At 48.6% G+C, this 24713-nt stretch overlaps 1 protein-coding gene across 2 annotated transcripts in view; it reads left to right on the top strand.

Annotated features, from left to right (window-relative positions):
* The window catches only part of RANBP10 (RAN binding protein 10), a 91448-nt gene that overhangs the window by 63150 nt on the left and 3585 nt on the right, over positions 1-24713 (top strand). The window contains exons 4-14 of one of the 2 annotated variants that reach the window (XM_004459665.4): positions 10993-11160; positions 15910-15932; positions 17741-17925; positions 20170-20282; positions 21265-21408; positions 21780-21888; positions 21998-22146; positions 22339-22543; positions 23290-23411; positions 23907-24052; positions 24304-24415. In XM_004459665.4, the coding sequence (XP_004459722.1) occupies positions 10993-11160; positions 15910-15932; positions 17741-17925; positions 20170-20282; positions 21265-21408; positions 21780-21888; positions 21998-22146; positions 22339-22543; positions 23290-23411; positions 23907-24052; positions 24304-24415 (1476 nt within the window). The remainder of the gene's footprint in view (positions 1-10992; positions 11161-15909; positions 15933-17740; positions 17926-20169; positions 20283-21264; positions 21409-21779; positions 21889-21997; positions 22147-22338; positions 22544-23289; positions 23412-23906; positions 24053-24303; positions 24416-24713) is intronic. The other variant, XM_004459666.4, reaches the window with a different exon arrangement.

Here is a 24713-nt window from a genome sequence, read left to right on the forward strand (position 1 = left end):
GGCAGCCATTTCTTTCCCGGCTCTTTCTAGGTTGTTTCCAGCTAAGGCTTTGAGCAGTCTGGTCCCCGGTGGATGGCAAGGGCCCCTATGTGCCCTTGTCTGCAGGTACCTGGGGCTGGGTGTGTGGAGTGTGCCCAGCTTGGGGGGGCTTGGAGGATGGTGCTCAGTCCTCTCTGAGGAGGAGCCAGTGGATATATAGGTGCCAGTGTGCCTGCTGTTGGGGAGGACCTGCCAGGGGGAGCAACATGTCCCCCCAGCAAGGGGTACAGGAGTATACAGAGTCCTCCTGCTCGTTGGGGGTGGGTTGGGCGGGTAGAGTGCCAGGGGACGCAGCCCTCCTTGCAGTCAGCCTGGATTGCTGAGTGAGGTCAGTTTTATCAAGCTGCCGTTTCAGCACTCACTCCAGTGAAGGCAGACAGCCCTCTTTTATTCTGGAAGAGACCACTAGAATGAAAAGGCACTCCTGATCCTGGGTCATCTCTGGGGTAGCCCTTGCAGTGTTTCAGGGAAACTCCTGCCAGGCAGGTCTTGTCTCCTTGGAGTCTGCCTTCCCTAGGCAGGTCTTCATCTGGGAACAGCAGCATTAGTAGTTCTGTAGTGGTTCTTTGTGCTTCTGAGCTTCTGAAGAACTGAATCTCCAGGCAGTTCTGCTCTCCATGGAGAGCTTGGAGGGGTGTCTTCTAGCACCATCACAGCTTTGAGCAAACAGAATCTTTTTCTCCACCTAGTACTGTGCTGTTAGAGCAGCTAGTTACCAAGATCCTCCTGCGTCCTAGGCTCTGTCTGCTGGATGCTTTACAGACAGTATCGTAACTTAATCCTAACTGTGATGGCCCTATTAATTTATTGTGTATCTACTATGTGCCAGGCACTGAGCCCAGCACAGGGTAAACAGATACAGTCCCTGTCTCTGTGGACCTCAGCTCATCATAAATAATAGATCTTGAATCGGTAACCCTGCAGTGGTGGGCCACTTTCCATTTTGGTCAGTTCTGTGAAGGCTGACCATGAGAGAGTGCTAGACTTGGGCTTTCCTGAGGAATGACATTCAGACCAGAATCTGTATGAAGAGTTAGCAGGCCAGGAGTGGCAGGGGTTGGGGGCAGAGTGAGTGGGGAAAGAGGAAGAACATTCTAGGTAGACTGAGAAGCTTGTGGGAAAGAGCTGAGGAAGTAGACAGAAACCTGCAAGGTTGGTCTGGGTGGTTGAAAGGACCAGGTGAGAAGTATGGGTTGCCCCAGGTATTATGGGGAGCCACTGAAGGGTTTAAGCTGGGGTGTGGCCTACCCATATTGACTTGCCAGAACACAGATCAATGTGGGACAGGGGGCAGTGCATGTGTATGTCAGGAGTAGGTGCAAGGAAGACAGTTTGGGGACCCTCGCACCCTCGCAGTGGCCCAGGAGAGCTTGGCAGTAGCTTGGGCTAGAGAGGTGGGGAGGAGAGGACAGGGTGGAGCCCTCTGGGAGGTAGTTCAGCTGGACTGTGTCTTTGAGGAGGGACGATTGAATTGTAAACTACTTATGCTGTGTCTCCAGGGTTGTATGGATAATGTTTCAAGAATGCTTCTAGTCTAGGCCATTTTAGATGTCTAGTTTCAGTGTCATTAGAAGCAAGTCGGAAAGCATGAGTCAAGCAGCCCTTGTCTGAGTTAGTCTAAGAAAAGAGGTTAACTTAGGAAGTCCAGCCTTGACCTGCCCAGCTGCTGCTTTTAAGAGGTATTTGGTCTTTGGCTGTTAATCTTGCTTTTTATGAGAAGCTTGTCAGGAAGGAGAGGCCCAACTATGAAACTGAAGCCATTTTTCTTATGGTGTCTGGTCTGGTTGACTGTTTGAAACCAACAAGAACAGGTGACAGACTGGTCCCTTTCTGTCTAAATTAAGTGCTTCTTGACTACAGGGGATAATCTCTCTCTCTTTTCCTCTTCTACCCGAGTTACTCATTTCTCTGGTTTCTAATCGGTCTTATTCCTGATGCCGAGTGAAGTGGGTTTAGTTTGCTGTGGCCTGTGAACAGCTGGACATGCTTTGCCGGTCTTCAGAAGTACAGTTAAAGGGCAGCCAGCGGGCCCTCCAGAGGGCTCAACTCACTCCTCTAATTACACTCTGAGCAGAAACCTCAATACTTAGCTTATGGGCCAGCAGACTGTGAACTCCACTTGCCCCAAACTAAGGTTATCTTCCTGCAAAAGCCAGATCCTCATACATTCTCTATCTCTGCTCATAGTCACCTGATCCCCAAGTGGGAATCCTCAGAATAATCTTTGTGCCCTCCCTTACCCTCATCCCTGTGATTCTGCCCTTCCCCCAAGCATTCCTTTAATCTCCCCCTTCCTATTCCCCACTGACCTTGTCTCTCCTTTGGGTGGTTTCCAAGCTTCCTGATTAGTTCCTCTACCTCAGACCTCTGCCCTCCACTCCCTTGCACCCTGGTGGCTGGAATTGTCCTCCTAAGAAATCAGCACCACTGTGCCCCCCTTCCTGTGTTGGTGGGTCTTGGACCTCTCTGCCCAGAGGACACAGTCCCCGAAGATCCTGCTTAGCTTTGTCTTCCACCTCTGCTCTTTGCAAACTGTACACCAGCATATCTGTGTGGGAACCCAGACATGCTACAGACATCTGCTCTGCTCTCTGGCAGATGCCATTCTTGCCCTGGAGATGCCCTTCCTGCATGGCCTCCTGGGAAACCTTATTGACCCCTTCAGCCCTGATTATATCTTTGTAATGGAATTTGCCACCCCGCCTTGGGTCAACTCTTTCACATCTACCCAGCAGTATCCCTGATGGGTTATGAGCTCCTTGGGACTCAGATCACGTCTTTTTTACCCCTCTTCGCCAGAGTGAGCACAGTACCTGGCATGATGCACTTAGCCATCGAATGAGGCCTTTCCCAGCATTTTGCTGTGTTTTGCCTCAATGTGATGGCTTCAAGGAGACAAATGTTGTTCTGGAAACAGTCTGGAGTCTGATCTCATCAACCTGTAGCCTGCCTTCAGCCAAGAGAAACCTTCATTTGGAGTGCAGCTTCACCCCACTGCCTTAAAGAGTGTGGTGCCGATTGTACACAGGGGCTCTACTACCACATTCTCCCTGTGGGAGGAGCAACTGTTCCCCTTTCTGTCAGTCAGGGATCAGCGTCATTGAACGATGCTGTTTATGCAGGGAAACAAACTTCTAGGGCTGTGGTCGGCTTGTGAAGCATTACAGTGCTGTGGTTAAGAGCAGTTTGCATTTGCATTGAGGAGCTGTGTTACCTGAAGCAGTTACTTAACCACTCTGTGCATCAGCTTCCCCATCTGTAAAATGGAAGTGATACTAGTACTTAATTCATATAGGATGATTATGAGGATTAAATGAGTTAATTCCTTTAAAGGGATTAGAATAAAAATGGGTACATAAATATTAGCTATTATTAATGAAAACTCTTTTTTTCCACCTGAGGAAGTACTTATCTATCATTTTAAGTTCTTTTATGAATGTAAATCAGAGTGGAATTAGCTAGAATTGGAACTATTTTCCTATCTTTTAGTAGACATTTAGGAAATAAGAGCATGTTAGTTGGAGTTGAATTATGGAGGAAGAGAACACCCAGCAGCCAGTCAGGATGTTGATGTTTTGAGTGTTCTCTTGTAGATTGTACTGTTGACTGAGCAAGAAAATCTCTGCCTCTAAGGCTGTAAGGGTCAGAGGGCTGCCACATGGGGAGCTCACTTTGACCATAGGACAGGTGGTCACTGAGAGTGGCTCTTGTATGAAACTATGGTGCTCGAACTTTCCCCGGGAGCATGTGGGTGTGTCATAACTTGCAGGGCCGGAGGTTTCTGTTGTAGGATGTGGAAATTTTGGTGTTGACCTTTCATAAGGTGTTTTGGGCCTTCTTAAGTATGAAACTAAGGAATAGGTGTGGCCTAAAAATACAAGTGTCAGAACCTGTGGCTTGATGGCTCAGAAGCAGGTCAGGGTGATCTGCCGGCAGATGAGTGCATGTGCAGCCCCCACCCCACCCTGTGAGCTGGCAGGGAAGGGCAGAGGCTGGGATCCTTGGATTGGGGAAGCAGGGAGAAGAAGCCAGGGTTGTGAATGGTGCGTGGAGTGTGGGCTTCTCCCAAGATCTTCCTTCTCTGTCTTCCTTCTATGTCAGACAAGGCTAGGAAGACTAGCTGTGTTGCTTGGAGGCCTCATCTGCACCAGAGTTGGGCAGCTGATAACTTTCTTTTTGCCATTTCTGTGAAGGAGGAAGCTCTCTTCTTGATGTTACTACAGCTCCTGGAAGGAGAACCCAGGTCCACTGAAGCATACCTTCCTTGTTTGGACCTTTAGAAATGAAAGAGCTGAAAGAGTATGTTGTATTGAGGGGTGAAACAGACCTCCTGAAGCAGGTGGCACCAGGCAACCATGTCCTTGAGAGGTCTGTGGGTTTTCCCTCTACAGGATGATCATGATCAACGAGCATCTTTTTCTCTCCCTGGAACTTGGCTGACCTTACCAAGCCCTCTCTGAGTGTACTGCTAGGAGCACACCTCCAGGAATATGGCTCCTGATCTGGGGCTGGGCTCAGCAAGAAGCTGCTTCCACTGGGTGGGGCACATTCTGCAAACAGCTGATATTTCTCCCATAGGCCTTGGGAGAAGGATGGCAGCAGAGATCTGGGCAGAACACTGGGAGTCCATGCCAGGCTCATGATGCCAGAGGCTAGGCCCTGTCGCTGAAAGGTGTCTGCCTGGAGCAAATACCAGTAGCAGGTGGCTTTGCACAGTGGGTATCTTAGACACTGTTGAATGTATGGAGGTATATTTCCAGTAGTCTGGAAATACTATTTGGCTCTATTACAAAATATGATTTGCTTCTGTCCCACTCCATATAGGCTAGGGCCCTTGTCACAGCTGATGAGCCCCCATAGCGTTCACCATTTGGCCACCTCCCCGGAGCATCTTTTACCCCAGCATCTACAGTGCTTCACCCTCCCCCTTGCCCCTTTCCTTATTCTGTACTTTCTCTGTCTGAGATATCCTTGGGAAAGGATCTGGATGGGAGTGGAGCAGTAGATGCACAAAGGACTTTCAGCTCTCGTAAAAGAGTCCACAGGCAGCCAGAACAGAGGGTAGTGTGTTAGGTGAGCCCAGGGGACAGGGAGCTGGTCAAAGTTCCTGGTGGTGTACACGTTGCTTAATGTATTTGTGGTCCCTTCTGAGGAGCTTGCTGCATGTCAGAGGCCTTTGCCTCCATGCTGCTCTTCCCTGGGCCAGCAGTACCCTTGGCCTTACAGCTAGCCAAGCATGTGTTTCTTTTCCATGGGCCTCTTCCCTCACCCGCAAGTAGAGCTGTATTACCACAATGCACCAGGGCTGCTTGGCAGCCTTTTGAAGTGAGACAACTCAATCAGACCTGGAAATTATTATTCTTGGGTGTGGGTACCGTAACTTTGTGAGTGTGATTAATCCCACTGAATGGTTTGCTTGGGACGGGTTAGGATGGAAAGATTTATGTTGTATATGTTTCCACAAATGAAAAAAAAGTAAACTATTTTTTTTTTAAGATTTATTTATTTTATTTATTTCTCTCCCCTCCCCCCCCCAGTTGTCTGTTCTCTGTGTCCATTTGCTGTGTGTTCTTTTTATCCGCTTCTGCTGTTGTCAGTGGCAAGGGCATCTGTGTCTCCTTTTTTCTTGCGTCATCTAGTTGTGTCAGCTCTCCGTGCGTGCGGCACCATTCCTGGGCAGGCTGCACTTTCTTTCGCGCTGGGCGGCTTTCCTTATGGGGCGTACTCCTTGCGCGTGGGGCTCCCCTACATGGGGGACACCCCTGGGGGGCATGGCACTCCTTGCGCGCAGCAGCACTGCTCATGGGCCAGCTCCACACGGGTCAAGGAGGCCCGGGGTTTGAACCACGGACCTCCCATGTGGTAGACGGACGCCCTAACCACTGGGCCAAGACTGCTTCCCAAATAAACTGTATTAGTCAGCCAAAGGGGTGCTGATGCAAAATACCGGAAATTGGTTGGTTTTTATAAAGGGTATTTATTTGGGGTAGGAGCTTACAGATACCAGGCCATAAAACATAAGTTACTTCCCTCACCAAAGTCTATTCCCACGTATTGGAGCAAGATGACTGCCGACGTCTGCGAGGGTTCAGGCTTCCTGGGTTCCTCCCTTCCAGGGTCTTGCTTCTTCCTGGGTCCAGGGTCCTCTTTTTCTGGGGCTTGCTTCTCTTTGCTCTCTGAGCTTACTTCCCAGGGCTCTAGCTTAAGGCTTCAGCATCAAATTCCAACATTAAAACTCCAACATCAAAAACCCAATGGTCCTATTCCCCTCCTCTGTCCTGCAGGCTGCTATGCAGGGATTCCAGGGTCAAAGGTCTCCTTGGGCCCCGCCTCCCTCTGCCCCCACCTCCCTCTTCCCCCCACCTTGTGGTTGCTCTTAGTCTTCTTTTCAGAGGCTTTCCTCCTCAGAGGCTCTCATCCTCCTCCCATGTCCTCTTAGATGTCCTTGCCATCCAGTAGACTCTGGCAGCCTCTGGGGCTCTCCAGTCTTGTGTTGGAGGGTCCTGGTGAAAACAACACTGTACTCGAAGAGATGAAGAGACAAGTTTATTGAGCTCAAAAATAAAAGAAAAACCCTCAACTCTGTCCTTTGCCATGACATGGCCCAATCAAAGCCCTAATCATAACTCAATCACACCCAGGTACAGATCAGATTACAAATGTAATCCAATATCTATTTTTGGAATTCATAACCATATCAAACTGCTACAGAAACTAAGGAAACAAAGATAACTAAATGCATTACATGCTATTGCATGGGATCTAAGAATGGAGGAGGAAAGACTCAAAAGGACATGGTAGGGATATAAGAAAAAATTAGAATATAGGATCTAAGCTTTATATCAATGTTAAATTTCTGGAAATTGATAACTGCATTTAAGTAAATATCCTTGTTTGTAGGAAATCTACAGGAAAGTGTTATGTGTTCAAGGAATATGATGTGTATAGCGTGATCTCAAATATTCAGAAAACTGATTGATGGATGAATGAATGGATGGATAGATAATAGAATGATAGGGCAAAGGTGGGGAAATGGTAAAATAGGTGGGTCTAGGTATTCTAGGAGGTGTGTGTGTGTGTACTTCTCTGTATGAGGTTTGTGTTTTCTTTTTAATTATCCTATAAGGTAGAAATTCTTTCAAAATTAAAAATTAAAAAAAACCCCAAAGAATCTTTAAAAAGGCTATCAGAACTAATTGGTAAGTTTAGCAAGGTTTCAGGATGCATGGTCCCTATACAATCAAACACACAGTGCACACACCTACATTTACCAGGTTTATTGAGATAAAATTTATATATGATAAAATTCACCCATTTAAAGTATATATTTCAATGGTTTTTGTTAGATTTACGGAGTTGTGCAACCATCATTATAATCCAATTTTAGAACATTTTTATCACCCCAAAAAGGAACCTTGACCCCATTCCTCTGTCCCCCAAAATCAATTATATTTTGATATAATCTCAAGAAATAATTGGAAATTTAAATTAAAACTGTCATTTATAATTGCATCAAAAATGAAATACTTGAGTGGGTGTAAGGTAAGTAGTTGAGCACCTACTTCGAATGTTTGAGGTCCCAGGGTCAATCCCCAGTACTTCCTAAAACAAACCAAAAAAACGGTAATACTTTAAATATGTTCAAACTCTGGGCAACATATAAAAACAAAAAGGAAATATTTAGGGATAAATTGATTTAAACATTGCTGAGAGAAATTAAAGAAGTTCTAAATAAATGAAGAGATATACACGTTCATAGATTTTGGAATAATCAGTACTGTTAAGTTACCATTTCTCTTCAAATTGATCTATAGATTCAATACAATCGCAGTCAAAATCCCAGCAGGCCTTTGAAAAACACTCTTCAGAAAATGAAAACAAAAGCCACATGCTAGAGAAAATATTTGTAAAACACACAACTGATAAATAATTTGTAACAAATACGTTAAAAAACTCTTAAAGCTAAATAAGAGAAACAACCCAATTTTTAAAATGGGTTAAAGATTTGAATACTTTGACAAAGAAAATAAACAGATGGCAAATAAACACATGAAAAGACATTCAACATCCTTGGTCATTGGGGAAATGCAAACAAAAACCAAAGTGATATGGGAAGCAGATGCAACTCAGTGGTGGAGCACCAGCTTCCCATATACAAGGCCCTGGGTTCGATCCCCACTGTACCCCCTTTAAAAAAAAAAACATAAACAAAAAACAGTGATTTTTTTATTAACTTTATTGTGTACATTTAATCATTGAAAATATAAACAATTAAAAACTAAAAAGAAAACATAGTTGAATGAAAACATGCATTTCTCATTTAAATATACTGGATACATATTTTTTTTAATCATACAGTATATTACACAATATATTTGGTTCATACTAACACAGTCATGTAGTATTTGTTCTTTTGTGTCTGACTTGCTTCACTCAACATAATGTCCTCCAGGTTCATCCATGTTGTCATATGCTTTACGACTTCATTTCTTCTTACAGCTGCATAATATTCCATCATGTGACTAGACCACAGTTTGTTTATCCATTCTTCTGTTGATGGACACCTGGGTTGTTTCCAGCTTTTGGCAATCACTATGAACATTGGTGTGCAGATATCTGTTCATGTCACTGCTCTCAGTTCTGCTGGGTATATACTCAGTAGTGGTATTGCCAGGGAGGTGAAGATGGTTAACCACCACACCAGGGAACTGCGAGTGCCTACAGTTCCAAGCAGGAGAATCGCATCTATCAACCGTGTGGGATCTAAGCCCCCTCTTGATATAGAGGTGGGGTGGACATCACCACCAACAGGGTCCACAGGATGGAGGAATAAAACATGGATTAGAGTGGAAAAAAAAAAAAGTAGTGGTATTGCAGGGTCACATGACAAGTGTATATTCAACTTCTTTAGGAACTGCCAAACAGTCCTCCACTGTGGCTGTACCATTCTACATTCCCACCAACAGTGGCTACACCTTCTCCAACACTTGTAGTTCTGTCTTTTTAATAGTGACCATTCTGATAGATGTGAATGATTTCTTGTTGTAGTTTTAATTTGCGTTTCCCTAATCATTAGTGATGTTGAGCATTTCTTCATGTGTTTTTTGCTGTTTGTATTTCTTCTTTGGACAAGTGTCTATTAAAGTCTTTTGCCCATTTTTTAATTGGGTCATTTGTCTTTTTGTTGTTGCACTGTAACATCTCTTTATATATCCTGGATACTAAACCCTTATCAAATATGTGATTTCCAAATGTTTTCTCCCATTGAGTGGACTGCCTTTTCACCCTTTTGACAAAGTCCTGGGAGGTGCAAAAGCATTTAATTTTGAGGAGGTCCCATTTATCTATTTTTTCTTTTATTGCATGTGCTTTGGGTGTAAGGTTCAAGAACCACCACCTACTACAAAGTCTTGAAGATGTTTCCCTACATTTTCTTCTAGTAGTTTTATGGTCCTGGCTTTTATATTTAGATCTTTGGTTGATTTTGAGTTGATTCTTATATAAAAACATTAAAACCAATACTTAACTGCTAGAATCTAGGCTAAAACACACACACACACAACTGATAGCTGGTGAGGATGTGGACAAGCTGGTGGGAATGCAGTGTAAGTATTGTCACTTTGTAAAGGAATTTGGCAGTTTCTTACCAAGTTAAATATACATTTATCTGGGAAATGGACTTGACCCAGTGGTTAGGGCATCCGTCTACCACATGGGAGGTCCGCAGTTCAAACCCCGGGCCTCCTTGACCCATGTGGAGCTGGCCCATGTGCAGTGCTGATGCGCGCAAGGAGTGCCGTGCCACACAGGGGTGTCCCCCGTGTAGGGGTGTCCCCCGTGTAGGGGAGCCCCATGCGCAAGGAGTGCGCCCTGTAAGGAGAGCCGCCCAGCGCGAAAGAAAGTGCAGCCTGCCTAAGAATGGTGCCACCCACACGGAGAGCTGACACAACGAGATGACAAGATGACACAACAAAAAGAGACACAGATTCCTGTGCCACTGACAGCAACAGAAGTGGACAAAGAAATAAGACACAGCAAACAGACATAGAGAACAGACAACCAGGGCAGGGTGGGGGGAGAGAAATAAATAAATATTTAAAAAATTATATATATATACATTTATCATATGATCCAACAATACCACTTCAGAATATTTACCAAAGAGAAATGAAAACATATATATCCACACAAAACCCTATATACACATATTTATTGGCTTTACTCATAATAGCCAACAACTGGAAACAATTCAAATGTCATCAGCTGGTGAATGGATAGTCAAACTGCTATAACTATCAATGGAATACTACTTAGCAATGAAAAGGAATGAGTTACTAATACATATAAAAACATGGATGAGTCTCAAATGTGTTATACTAAGTATAAGAAGCCAGACACAAAGTACTCTGTATTCAATATTCTGTGATTCCATTATACATGACATTCTGGAAAAGGCAAAACCATAGGAGCAAATGAGATCAGCGTGCCAGCGTCTAGAGCAGGATTGATTGCAAAGGGGCATGTAGGAACTCTTTGGGGTGTTAGAAGTGTTCTATATTTTGATTGTGGTTGTGGTAACACAATTGTATGCATTGGTCAAAACTCATCAAACAGTACATTTAAAAAGGGAGAATTTTATTGCATGTAAATTGTATCTGAATTTTATAGACATTAATAAAAAACCTTTGTACACTTCAGAGGTCATTTCAAGTCCCATATCTCACAAGGCTTTCCCTGACTGCCTTCTGGTGAGCCACTTCCAGGTCACTGATGGTATTGGTTCCTGTTAATTTCTTCTTGGTATCATTCCTCAGGGGAGCTGCCTCAGTTCCCCAGGGGTGTGACCCTTGCCACTGGTCTGGCACAGCCGGGAGACCTTAGTGGGCTTCTGCAATTTTCCTTTTCCTCTCTTGAGTACCTCTGCTCAGCTGTTGCTGCTCTTTTCCCCCACAGGTTGGGACAAGCATTCCTATGGTTACCATGGCGATGATGGGCATTCCTTCTGCTCCTCGGGGACTGGCCAGCCCTATGGTCCCACATTCACCACAGGAGATGTGATTGGCTGCTGTGTCAACCTGATCAATGGCACCTGTTTCTACACTAAGAATGGCCACAGCCTTGGTGGGTGCTTGGAGAACCCTGGAGAGTCTACCCTTTGGAGTTCCTTTGGTTGGTGAGAGGCCCATGGGCAGACCTTGAAGCCACAGCAGTATACAGTGCCACAGGTCCTCTGCTGAGCCCTAGGCAACTGCAGCCATTGCCAGGCATTGGGGCTCTCTACCCTCTGGTAATCCATTCAGCAGCATTTATTGAGCCCAGAATTGGCACTGAGAGTGCAGTGATGTTCTGGTCGTGATCCTAGCCTCTGTGGCCCTTGCTGGAGCAGGATTTGGGGCTGGATGAGATACTTAAGGGGTCAGTGTGCATCGCTGAGAGCGGTGGCAGATTGTATGCCCATGGCCTGGGCCCAGATGTTGTACAGCCCTTCTGATAGTTAGGACACTAGTTGCTATGGAGCAACAGTGAGGGCTGCAGTAGTGCAGGAGGTAAACAGGCAAGCTGCATGAGATAGGTCAGTTCTCCTCTGGCCTCTCCATATGCTGCAACCTGGAAAGAATTATATTTAAAGCATTCTCCTTGGTGAAACTAAAGGAGGGACCAGAGCAAGGGTCCAGGAAAGATTTCAGGTGGCCTAAGGTAAGGCAGCAGTGATAGGTATGGCAAGTGGGGAACAGGACTGACAGGCCCAGAGGTGGCCCAGCAGGGCTCAGGGACAGACATGTGCCTGGGCTCACAGTGCAGTTACATAGGGTCAGGAGCCCAGGAGAAGCAGTCATCAGGGGAGGATGATGAGAGGCCAGCACGATTCCTCCGCATAGCAATCCTGTACATATGTGGAAATTTAGGCTTAGAACTGGAGAGAGGGAGGGACTTTAACTACTCTGATTCCCTGCCCTACCAGGTGCTTGCTTGTTTTGTTTCAGTTTTTATTGTGGTAACATATATATTACATAAAATTTCCAAATTTAACACTTTCAGATATACAATTCAGTGGTGTTAATTATATTGCTGACTGTTATTTGACACCTTTAGTGAGAACGTCCCTTGCCCAACTGGCCCTGAGGTAGGTACTGGTCCTCCCTATGTGTGCTTGCAGACATCTGTAAGCCCAGGTCTGGCCACTCCTTAGTTCTCCCAAAATGGTATAGTTAGAGAAGAGGACTGGCAGAACACTACCATGGGCCCTGCCAAGAAAGGGAGCTAAAACCCAGCTCCTAGGAGAACTGCTTCCCCTGGCATTGAGGGGCAATAAAAAGGTGGCTGCCATTTGCCACAGCCCTTCTGTGGCTTTTCCAGATGAGCTCATCCAGAATCAGGGGACCTGAGTAGGAATCGGGTTTGCTGGTGACTGGGGCCATCAGGGCCTCGAGTTGAGTGACAAGTGCACACATCCCTCAGTGAGGCAGTTGTGTTCCATAGCCCAGATGTGCAGGAAAACCTGGAGAGCAGAGCACTCATGCTGCCAATCTCACCCAGGTGCACATATAGAGAAAACCTCCTCCAAATCCATGGTCACTGAGCTGCAGTTGCCGGTAGCCAGCTGGTGAGGAGCTAACAGCTGAAGGGTAGAGTCAAGGTCAAAGGTAGCTTCTCACTCCCCCTTCAGCCCATCTGAGTCCAGCTCTTACCCTTCACCATCCCCCATCCTGCTCCTATGCAGCCAGGATTAGTCTAGCCCCTCTATTCTAGATACCTGCTCTCCTTACATCCCTCCAGCTTGCCCACATCTTAAGAGTGCTGAAAGTGGGACGTGGAGTTTAGGGCATACCCTGCTGGCCCCTCTGTACCACTCCTCCCTCCTCTGGGCCCTAAACATCCTCAAGGACCACTGAAGGGCCGTTATTTCTTTGTTAGTTAGATTCCCCAGGTTTCACAGGGAACTTATGGTCACCTTGATTTCAGCCCAAACCCTTCTATTGTTTTTAAAACTCATCTTCCCAGTTCCATGCTCTTTTAGACCCCATGCAAGACCTCACCCATCTTGTAATTGAATTTCATTTAGTAGTATATTGCCTGTTTTTCCACTCTGTCATGGTCTTGTTTGTTTTATCTAAAATATACTATTTTCAGTATCTTATTAACCTAAAATTTAAAAAACATGTTTGTATGAATGTGTTTTCATCAAGACATTGATAAAAATATTAGAAGAGATCAAGGCTGAGATTCAAGCCCTTCCTCCTGCAAAGAATCACTCAGTTATGTTAACTTGAAACTCATGTTTTTCCCTCTTGTCCATAAGGATATTATTGAAATATTTTGGAAAAAGGAATTTAGCTTGTCTCTAGATTATATCTCTGCATTTTCTAGATTATGAAATTGAATGGATCTATAAAAAAGGCAATGAGGTTGGAATGACAGGCTACTTGGTGAATCTTACTAATGTCCCATTTCCTTTTTACAAGCCTCTTAGCAATATGTTTCTGAATCTCACCTGGGATCAGTGAGCCCCTCACTTCTCTCTAACTTCAGAGCCCTACTTTAGAGAAACAGAATGACATTTCCTGCCTCTGGTCCCCCTACTAAAGAAGGTCCTCCTTCATCCTTCTGACTCAGCACTAGCCCTCTGTGTCATCAGTCATTTGTGTAATGGTAAGGTGCATGCCATCTCTTTTGAAGCACTTCATGGGCCATACTTGCAGCTGTTTCACAGAGCCTGGCTTGTGGAAGGCCTCCCTCAGCAAGTATTTGGTGGAAGGATGACTGAATGAGTGAGTGAAGACAGAAGACTAATGGCCTGTCCACCAGTGGTCCATGCACTTGCAGGTCTTTCTCACACAGCTCTACCTGTCTCACAGTCTCTTTTTTAAGGAAGTACTGGGAATTGAACCCAGGACCTCATACATGGGAAAGCAGGTGCTCAACTACTGAGCTACACCTTTTCTCCTCTCAGTCTCTTTATCCTCAGTGACCCCTGACCTATATCTCTTTAGCAAAGGGCACTTCTTATCAGCAAGTTTGAGCCTCCTTTGTGCATCATGTATCTTTGCCTGGATATCTTCCTTCTGTGGGCCAACCAAGATCTTGCAGTCAAATGGCCTTGCAGAGAGGCTCACAGACCTGCAAGGCTAGGAGTGATGTCACCCTCGTCCAGCAATAGGGGCTGGAATAGCCTCTTTCCTCATCCTTTTGGGAGCATGTCAAGGCCTCATCCCTTCTGGGTGCCACTGTGAGGCAGAACTGGGAAAGCTGGTGGGTCATTGCCTGCCCAGAAGTGTGGCAGTTGCCTCACCCTGTGGTAGAACTGTAGCCACCTTGGACTCATAGAATATCTCATTTTTCCTTTCTTCCTTGAGGTCTAGAAATTGGTGTTCTCCCCTTTTCTTCAGATGCGGAGTCGAGGCTCAGAGAGTTTGGTGAACTTTCTAAAGGTCACGTTGCTGATAACTGATGGAGCTAGGACTCCTCCAACCTCTAGGGCTCTGTGGACCTCCTCCAGGAGCCCGGGAGCCCAGCAGCATCCTGGCTGTGCAGATCCCTGAGGGCAGCTCCCATGCAGACTTGGAGGGTAGACATTGAATCTTCTCTTGTGTGCACAGGGGCTTTCAGATTCAAGCCTGCCAGCGCAGTGACTGTTATCTGTGTGACTCAAGTGGCCTCAGGCATGCAGACCGTAGGGGTTATGAAATTCTCTCATGCAAGAGCGGAACAGCCCAGCAAGGGACAGAAGCAACCTCTCTGTGTCTTGGGGGTTCTGAACTATAAACTGGAGCCATGGTTGTTCCTGAGAATTAAATCATTTCATATGAAACCCAGAGCCCAGCACCCGTTCCAGAAAAGGGAACTGGTATATGCTGTCACAGTTTGGGCCCCAGGCTCTTGGCTGGCTGTGTGGTCAGGAGAGGTACTAACACCAAGCATCCCAAGCCCTGAACCAGCTCCTCAACTCCCAGGTTTACTCGGATACCTAGTTCCAGACCCTTATCTGTTCCTCTGTCTTGCTAGATTTCAGTTTCCTTTCTGGGTGGGAGTTGGGAGAGCAGGCTGGGACCTCTAAGAAGTTAGCAGTTTGAAAATCTCTCAGGCAAAATCTTAAGATCTTCTAGAAGATACAGGATTTATCTAAAGAGTGGGAGGGCTGTCAGTCCTTGGGAGAGTCTTCTTTGGCCCAGGGCAGTTTCTCTATCTGCAGAACATGATGTTTTTGTGGTTATTCTCTGAGGCCCCTCTCCTGCCCAGGCCTGCACATATTTACAGAGTTCTGCTCCCTGCCACCCTTACCTCTGATCTGGGGCTGAGGTCCCTACAAATACAGCCACTTCTTTTGTCAGGAGAAGGTAACAGAGGCCAGCATTAAGCCATGCTTTGCCAACTTGGAATGTTTTAAGTCTCTGGTATGCTGAAGATGGGTATGGGCTGGAGGGGGGCAACCGCCGTGTCCTCTGTCTCCACCTCTCTGCCAGACTAGGAATGACTTCAGCCCCATCACTTTTGCTAGCTTTGTGACTGTGGGCAAATCATTAATCTCTAGAGATAATTTCCTCATTTGTAAAATAGGGATAAGAATGACTATTTCCCAGAATTGTAATGAGGATCAGATGAGGGTAGGAATGGAAAGGGTCTTGACCCACATGGTAGGTCTCCATAAATAAGTGTTAGATCAGGTCTGAAGAGGCGTTAGAGAGTAGACCATTTAGGTCTAGTACTTTCTTTCAGGCTTTCCTTAGGAGAGTGGAAGAGCTGTGGACAACGGCCTAAGCATCTGACTTCACTTCTTGCAAGGACACCTAGCAAAGGGAAGGCCAGGGTCATTTTGGCCCCCAGGTGGCCTGCCCTGCCTGTTGGCCTGATGACTTTTTTTTCCCTCTGCAGGTATAGCCTTCACAGACCTTCCGGTAAGTACTCCTAAAGGGTCTGACTGGGATGGGTTATGTGGTGCCTGCAATTGTAGGGTATGGAGTAGAGTTTGGCACTTCCCCAATCAGGAATGTGTGTTGTGCTACCAGCTTGAGGGGGTCCGTGCTGGCCCCCCTCTCTCCCCAGCAGCAAGGCCTAGTCTTCCTTTATGACTCTTAGCAGGGAACAGTAATTTGTGGCATTTGCAAAGGCAGCTGTGGGGTTGTTGAGGTGGGTGGGGGTAGCTCCTGGGCTCACCTGGTCTGAGCCAGCTCTTTGTGGCTCGGTCAGTGGACTAGAGTGCAAAGTGTGGGGAAGTAGGGAGCTGGATCCCTGTGTTTGCCCTTCAGAGATCCCTGAGGAGAGCCAAAGTCCTACGGCATTGAGTCAGGGGGGTGAGCTTCATGGGATTTTCTCTTCTTGGAAAAGGTTGTAAATTTCAGTGTGCTTAGCTCGGAGTTCATCCTCATCACCAGCCAGCCACCCTCTACCACCAGTCATCAACACCACTCACAACCCAGTCCTTTGTCATGAGTCATCACAGGTCTTATGACATGCAGGGTCCTCACCCAGAGTACTGGGAGCCTGGCTGGGTTCTGGAAGGAGCCTGACTGATGGCTGCTTTGGGATCACACCCTCCCCCTCACCCACCCAGTGTCCCCAGGAAATGCCCTTTTGATCTGAGGGGCCTTCTAAAGCCCAGACTACAGCACCCAGGGTGCTGTTAGACCTTCTTGTCTGTGGGTCAGAATCCTCCCTCCTACCTGAAGTCTCACTGAAGGGCTGCAGTCCTAGGCAAAAAGAACAGACACAGGAGGAAAACCCTGGTCCTGGCTAGGGAGGAGTCTAGTTAAGGAGGCATAGCATGAAGCATGTGAGGGTGAATAGTAAGATACACCAAGGTGGACAGTGATGGTCAGGAAAGGTGGCTTTGCCAGTGGCAGGGAGGTAGCTTAGGAGATAAGAGGGGGAAAGGAAGGAAGTGAGAGGTCTTGTGGGTTGAGAGCTCATGGGGACCTGGGCCAGTGTGCAGGAAGGGCACCTGAGTACTCAGGAATGGCATTTGGCCTGAGTGGATGAGAGGAGGGTAATGAGGCCCTGGGGTCAGTAGCAATAGGGAACCACAGCAGGTATAGAGTGAGGAAGTGGCCAAAGCTGGCTTTAGAATAGTTGGTCATGGTGGGGCAGATGGTGAGCAGGGAGCCCCATACCCACAGAGGGACATGCTGCAAACCCCACTGGCTGTAAGATCCTCCTCTAAATCTGACAGGAGGAGCCACAGCCTCTCTTTACCCATTGCCTAGGGTCAGGGGGTCCAAATCATCCACGTCCTCCTCCTCCCCTCCTTTACTGTCCCAGCCCACCCCTTCCTGCCTCCACATATACCCTTTTTTTGCAGTTAAGGGATCCTTAGTTCTGGCTCTTTCCAGGAGGAGTCATTCCAGTCCCCACACCCACCCCCTGCAGCAGGTCTTCATGGAGCATACCTGCAGCGTTGTGGAGCCTGACCTGCCTCTCTGTACCTTGGCTGGGTTCCAGAGAAGGACCAAGGGCAGAGAACTCATGTTGAGGCTTGCTAGGTTTTCTTCTGCTTTTCCCCCTCTGGTTTTGGGGTATAGGGACCCTGGTAGGAGGTGAGGGGAGAGTGTGGCTTAGCCCTGTCCCTCCAGCCTTGCTGCCACTCTCTCAAAGTCCTAGGATGGACCTGCATGAGTCAGTGCCTTCTCTCCTCCTCCCCTGGAAGAGAGGCAAAGCCCTTCTGTCCCATTGCCCTCAGGGTCTCACTGACATTTTCTTTCCTCCTCAGGCCAACTTGTACCCCACGGTAGGCCTTCAGACACCAGGGGAGATTGTGGACGCCAACTTTGGACAGCAGCCCTTCCTGTTTGACATTGAGGACTACATGCGGGAGTGGCGTGCCAAGGTCCAGGGCACTGTCCACTGCTTCCCCATCAGTGCCCGGCTTGGCGAGTGGCAGGCAGTGCTGCAGAAGTGAGTCCCCTGCTGCTCTCCCTCTTATCAAAGGACAGTGCCTGCTCAGTTCTCCAGGGCTGCTCCTAATTAAACCTTGGCCCCGTCAACCAGATCACGAGGCTCCTGAATGTATTATCACTGGCAGGGCTGTTTTCCTTCTCTAGGTTGCTTGGCAGAGGATATACTAGGACTACTAGGATGCCCTGTCGTCTGTTCCTCTATGAACCCTTTTTCCCATGGTAGCGAGGATCTAGCATGCCCTGACTCTGGCCTGAGGTCCCCTCTTAGGGGTCAGCATCTACGTACATCCCATATATCCCCTGCAGTGATGGTTGGTGAACTCGTCCCTGAGACCAGCCTCACTGGTTCCTTGGATAATTAATCCCTAGTCTGTCCTGGAACCTAGTGTTACTGAGACATCCAAAGGAGGCCAGTTTTGGATTTCTCTTCTGCTTGTTGGCTACAGGTCTGAGGGAGGCAATGACTAACCTGTAACCATTCGTTCAGGGATGGATGGACACCTGGCTCCCAAGGATGGGCAGATGGGTACAGTGGAAGGATTAGGTTTCAACTCTCCCTTGTCATTGTCCTGCAAAGGCACCAATGTGTCAGGGTCCTTCGAGAGGGGCTAAAGGATATATTCTCAGTTATTTTCATCCCCTTTCTTGAGGGTCTGTCATTGAGGCTGGCCCCAGTGGAAGGGGCTTAGGCAGGGCTAGGTGGCCAGACTGTCCTCGGGAGGGTTAGCACTCCTGCCTCTTATTCCCAGCCCCCAGCACAGATGAGAAGTCCTTCCTGGAAGGGCGAGGACAGTGGCAGTCAATGCAGCAGGCTTGCTGGGATGGGCAAGGGTAGAGGTGCAGCTGCCCAGGCAGTGTGGGAAGGGACTGATTCTCCCAGCGTACAAGGCCTGGGGCTCAGCACATGGATGTATGTGTTCACATGTGTGTATCTATGTGCTTATATGTGTCCATATGTAGTATTTGCATGTAATTTGTGTCCTGTGGTTTTAGGTAAATTTATTTTATGACTATTAATGGCTGTGTTGTCTAGGAGGCAGATTTGCCACAGTCCCCATGGCTGGTTGCCCCTTGCAGGAGATATAGTTTATTTCCACTCTTTTCATTTGTATAGGTCACCCTTTTGTACATAAAGAGTTTTCATATTTAAGATGATTTTCTTGGTATGCTCCCCAGAAAGAAGATTATTGAGTCAAAGGGATTGTACATTTTAGTGGCATCTGATATTCATATGGGCTCATCTGAACCACATTTTATCAAAAATGTTTGACCCTTGGGTTTATAATAATAATAGTGTGATTATAGTAATAATAGTATTAATCAGAATGTAATATTATGTAATATGTAATTTCATAAGAGGTCATATGTCTTCACTTCTTTCTCTGACCCAGGCACTTTAGTGTATTATTTCATTTGTATTTCGCAATTTGAATAATGACATCAGACATACCCATACAATCACACACATCCACACCAAGGTATTTTCTCCTGTACACATGCGATGTGAGGGCCTACATGTGTGCACAACGATACACACAGGCCACTGCTCAGCCAGCTTCGGATAGTATTAAATGACGGCTGAGTGTGGGGCCTCTCCCGGCCATTTCCCAAAGATTGTGCTCCTGTTGGCCCTGCTGGTGCCTTTCCTTTCCTGGCAAAATCACCCTGATATCTCAACTTCTTGAACTCCTGTTTTGTGGCATATGATGGAGTAACTTGGGTCATGGGTGGCTCCCATTCCCCCAGAGCAAGTGTGGGCAGCCTGTAGAGGGGCACCTGTGTCTATAGAAAGTACGCATGTGGCATGTATTGTCTCTGTCTGGGCAGTTGCCAGACTGGCTGCTATTTTCAGGAAGGCCTCAGTGAGGCCATCAGCCTCCTCTGGGATTGTTGCAGTCCACAACGGGTGCAGCCGCATCTGTGTGGAGATGGTGTATGTCTGCACACACTTTTGTTAACCATGCTCACCTGCTTGTGGGCAGCATATCTCAGAGGAACTACAACCACTCTTCTGGGCTGTGAGCACAGATGTGGTGAGCCGCACCTCTGTGGCCTGACTGCATGAGCACTGGGGATTGTTTTCATGTTGTTTCAGCCCCTTTATTTTTGTTCAGTGGAGGTTACATCTCTTATGTTGTGTTTAGGGAAGACCCAGCTGTAACAGGGAGTGAATCTGTCCCATCAGTTGGTCACTGAGAAATGCACTTCTCGAGTGTCACCTTGAGCTCTTCCTTTCTTCTAGCATGGTCTCATCTTACCTGGTGCATCATGGGTATTGTGCCACGGCCACGGCTTTTGCCCGAATGACTGAAACCCCGATTCAGGAAGAACAGGCGTCCATAAAGAACAGACAAAGTAAGATTGAGACTCCTCTCCCCTTTTCCTTTCTCACCTGTCCCTAACTCTATTCTCGGGCTCATGCTAGCCCTGGTTAACCTGTCAGGAGTCTGTTCCGTTCTGGTCCTTACCACCGTGGAAACTAGCCAACAGCCCTAACCCCAGCCCCAGGCCCTACTCCTGTCCCTCCTTCAAAACAGCGCCTCTCAGATGGACAGTCCAGCAGCATGGAAACATCTCAGTGCAGCCTCCCTAATGCACACTCTGCGGGTAGGCACAGCCAAATCCAGTTCCACCATACTCGTTTCCTTCTCCCTGAAGCCTGGATTCTACTCAGCCTCCCATTCATGGTCTTCTGGAAAGAGTGTGTTTGTATTTTATCAGACCAGTGCCCAGCCTCTCCCACTATCCACTCAGCCTTAATAATTCTGCTTCCCAGAAAGAGGATTGCAGTGGTCAAAGAGGGTGACAGTGGATGCTCAGTGGCTACTGTGGTAGCATCTCTCTCTGCTCCCTGCCTCTTGCCTTGCCCTTTGCAGACAACCTAGTCCTTCCTTAGCCCCTTGGCCAAAGGAAGTTTTCCCAGTGTTCTGGCCTGCATACTATGTGTTTGGGAGTTCTTTCTTGGAAGGATGGGTGTTGGGAAAGAGGAAAAATGCCCAGAAAGGGATAGGAGGAGAGGAGAGTGAGTGAGTGTGTGTGTGTGTGTATGTGTGGAGATGTGTGTGTTTGTGTGTGCCTGCTTGTGTCTCTGAGCCTGTCGTCTCTGTGTATGTGCATGTGTCTGTGTCTCCCAGAGAAGCCGTGCTCAGCCAGACAGACGGACAGTGATCCCAGACTTGGGATCTACGAATGAGAACCTCAGACCCAGAAGTCGCTCCCAGCAAGACGCACCAGGTCCCAGGGCAAGAGCAAGAAGGCAACAGCAAGATGCTGATGGCCTGAGAGGTGTCAACGTCAGAGGTGCTAGCGTGAGGAGGATGACTTTTTTTCCCAACAGGCAGCACGCTGCAGCCCCTGAAGACTGCCCAGGACATGAGCCCTGGTCCAGAAACTGATGCACTCCCATTGCCACACCCCTATGAGACCTGGAAAGAGAGAAGTCTGTCTGAAGAGGAGTCCCTAGAGTCACCAAGCTGCCTGGGTGCCTGTCCCCGGATCATTCTCCCATGACCAGGGTCCCTCCTGCCCCCAGGTCCCTGATGATCCACACCCCACAGGAACAGGCCTCCAAACTCACCCTCTTGCCTCGGGGCTGAGATTGCTCCCTCCATTTTCCCTTATTCTTGAGGACTCCCTAAAACTTGGCAGAAGCCGGGGACTGTTATGGGGCTGAGCTGCCAGGTTCTTCCTTCAGCCTCTTCTTCCATGGGCATCTCAACCTGGCATGCCACTCTGAGCCAGCCCATCTGACTGTTGGTCAGCCCATGCTCTGAGGTTGGCAGTGTGCCAGGCATGCGGCCCTGAGGGAAGCCTGCGGCCCCTTGCTCAGTGCTGTATTCTTACTCTCTGCAGAGATCCAGAAGCTGGTGCTGGAGGGCCGCGTGGGTGAGGCCATCGAGACCACACAGCGCTTCTACCCAGGGCTGCTGGAGCATAACCCCAACCTGCTCTTCATGCTCAAGTAAGTCTTAGGACCCACCAATTCCCCATAGCCCAGTCCCTCTCAGTTGGTGGTGGAAACATACAGCCCAGGCCAAGTCCAGAGCATTGCTGCTCTGCTCCCTCTGCAGGTGCCGACAATTTGTGGAGATGGTGAATGGGACCGACAGTGAGGTCCGCAGCTTGAGCTCCCGAAGCCCCAAGTCCCAGGACAGCTACCCTGGCTCCCCCAGCCTCAGTCCCCGACATGGCCCCAGTAGTTCCCACATGCACAACACAGGTCAGCTGCTCTCCAGAGGGCTCTGGGAAGAACTGGTGTGGAGAAGAAAGGCCACCCACAGGCCTTTCCTTCCGCTGGGCTCAGGGCTCACTGCTGACTTGGGGGAAGGGAGATGGGGCCACTGGTCATTCCTGGGGCCTCACTTGATGGGCACGGTGCCCCTCCTCTTCTGACTGTCCCCCTGGCTTCCAGGAGCAGACAGTCCCAGCTGCAGCAATGGCATCGCATCTACCAAGAGCAAACAGAACCACAGTAAATACCCTGCACCCAGCTCCTCCTCCTCGTCCTCCTCTTCCTCATCCTCTTCCTCCCCATCCTCCGTCAATTACTCCGAATCCAACTCAACAGACTCCACCAAGTCCCAGCCCCACAGCAGCACCAGTAACCAGGAGACCAGGTGCCTATCTTGCTCTAATTCCTTCTCCCTGACTCCTGCTATGGACCAGCTTGGCCCACTGCAGTCTGTCCTTTACCCTCCACCTCCATCCCAGGTTTGTGCCTGGAGTACTGGCTGTTTAACCACCAGGCTGGGCATTTGTTTGTTTCTGGTCCTACCCCTGATTTTACTGCTGCTCTCCTTGCTCCTGGCTTTCCCCAGCAGCACTGACACTGCCGTTCTGAGAATGTGATCTCCTCCAAGGAGGCCGGACCTGTCAAAACCCCAACACTGAAGGAGATTTCATGGGGCCTGGCTGGGAGCAGCCAGGTTGGCTGTGGGCTGTAGCTCCAGGTGGCTTTTAGCAACCCCTAGGCATGCCTTAGGACTGACCTGGGTTTGCCTCCAGCCAAGGCCACAGAGATGCCCACAGAGCCCACAGTGCCCAGTCGCTTGGGGTGGGAGCATGGGCATTGTGTGTAGAAAGGGTGTGCCAACTCAGAGGAGGGCCCTGGAGGAGAGGTCACAGAGGCAGCATTGGGACAAAAGTGGAAATCAGAGGATAGGCCTCTGGGTATCATAGTAGGGGCTCAGGAAATACTTGCCAAATGTCGGAGCCTGGGAAGCCCAGACTGTTCTTTCATGCTCCTGGGGGCCCTCAGTTTACCTGTAGAAACTAACCTGTGGCTAAAGCCAGAATGGAGGCCCAGCCAGGCTGCTCCACCCACATCCTCTTGGTCAACTCCTGCCTCACCCTTTCTCCACAGTGACAGTGAGATGGAGATGGAGGCAGAGCATTACCCCAATGGTGTGCTAGAGAACATGTCCACACGCATTGTCAATGGTGCTTTCAAGCATGAGGACCTGCAGACGGATGAGTCCAGCATGGGTAAGGGCCATGCCCTAGCCTGACCTAGTGGTGTTCCATGGGAAGGCAATGCTCAGTCCAGGTGCTCCCTTTCCCTTTGGTAACTTGAAAAGCTTTAGCCAGACGTGGTTTACCACCTCCTTAGCCAATCATGGATGAGTACTTGAGGTGGGTCCAAAGGTATAGGAAGGCCCAGGCCTGTTGCCAAAACCAGGTCCCTTGCATTGAGACTGGAGGGAGTGCATGAATATGGGTACTCTTATAAGTGCCCATGCAGCTGTACAGGGTGGGAAGAGGGAAAGCTCAAGTGTCCTTTCTGACTCCTAGACATGTGGTAGCTGGTGGACCTCAGCTTCTGGATGGTCCACCTACTTCTCCCAGTCCTTAACCTACCTTGGGCAGAAGCTACCACCCACCTTCTGTCCTTCCTGCCATGTTCTCCTTGAGACCCCCACCCCAGTCCTTTCCTTCTCTCCTTCATCTCCTGATGTGTTATCTGCTGGGCTCCGAGTGCAGACGACGGGCACCCTCGGCGGCAGCTCTGCGGGGGCAACCAGGCTGCCACAGAAAGGATTATCCTCTTTGGCCGTGAGTTGCAGGCACTGAGTGAGCAGCTGGGCCGAGAGTATGGCAAGAATGTGGCCCACACAGAGATGCTGCAGGTACAGGAAAAGCAAGGGCCTTAACACAGAACAGGCCTCCAATTGGGGTTGGGCTGGGTTGGCTCTAGGAGGGTCCTGGGGGCAGAGTGGGCCCTAACCACTCTGCAGTGGGAAGTGGGTACACCAGGCATACCCCCTGCCCAGACCCTCCAGTCTGAATGTGTTGTATCATGAATACCCTGCCCAACTAGAGCCACAGGGGATGTGTGGTATGTGTGCCACAGTCCTCTTCAGAGTGCCCCCTTCCTTAGGATGCCTTCAGCCTGCTAGCGTACTCGGACCCCTGGAGCTGCCCAGTTGGCCAGCAGCTTGACCCTATCCAGAGGGAGCCTGTGTGTGCTGCCCTCAACAGCGCCATTTTAGGTAAGCAAATCTAACAAAAACAGAAGCTGGCCCATGAGTACCTGGGGTGGCCCCTACCTCTTCTCCCAGGAAGAGCCGAGGTTTATCCAAATCAGGGCTCCTTGACTCTCCTGTGACTGAACCCAAACCCTGATAGCCCTCTGCCCAGCTAAGTTGGCTGGCTGGATCATGATGGGCCCTGGGCGATGATCACAGGCCCAGGCCAGCCCACTGTTCTAAGGAAGGCTAAGGTCCTCAGCTCCCTGGGGCCGTGGCCTGGCGGCTGGGATGCGCACAGACACATGAGCACTCTGTTTCG

Source organism: Dasypus novemcinctus, chromosome 18 (assembly GCF_030445035.2).
Source record: "Dasypus novemcinctus isolate mDasNov1 chromosome 18, mDasNov1.1.hap2, whole genome shotgun sequence".
NCBI classification, from domain to species: domain Eukaryota; kingdom Metazoa; phylum Chordata; class Mammalia; order Cingulata; family Dasypodidae; genus Dasypus; species Dasypus novemcinctus.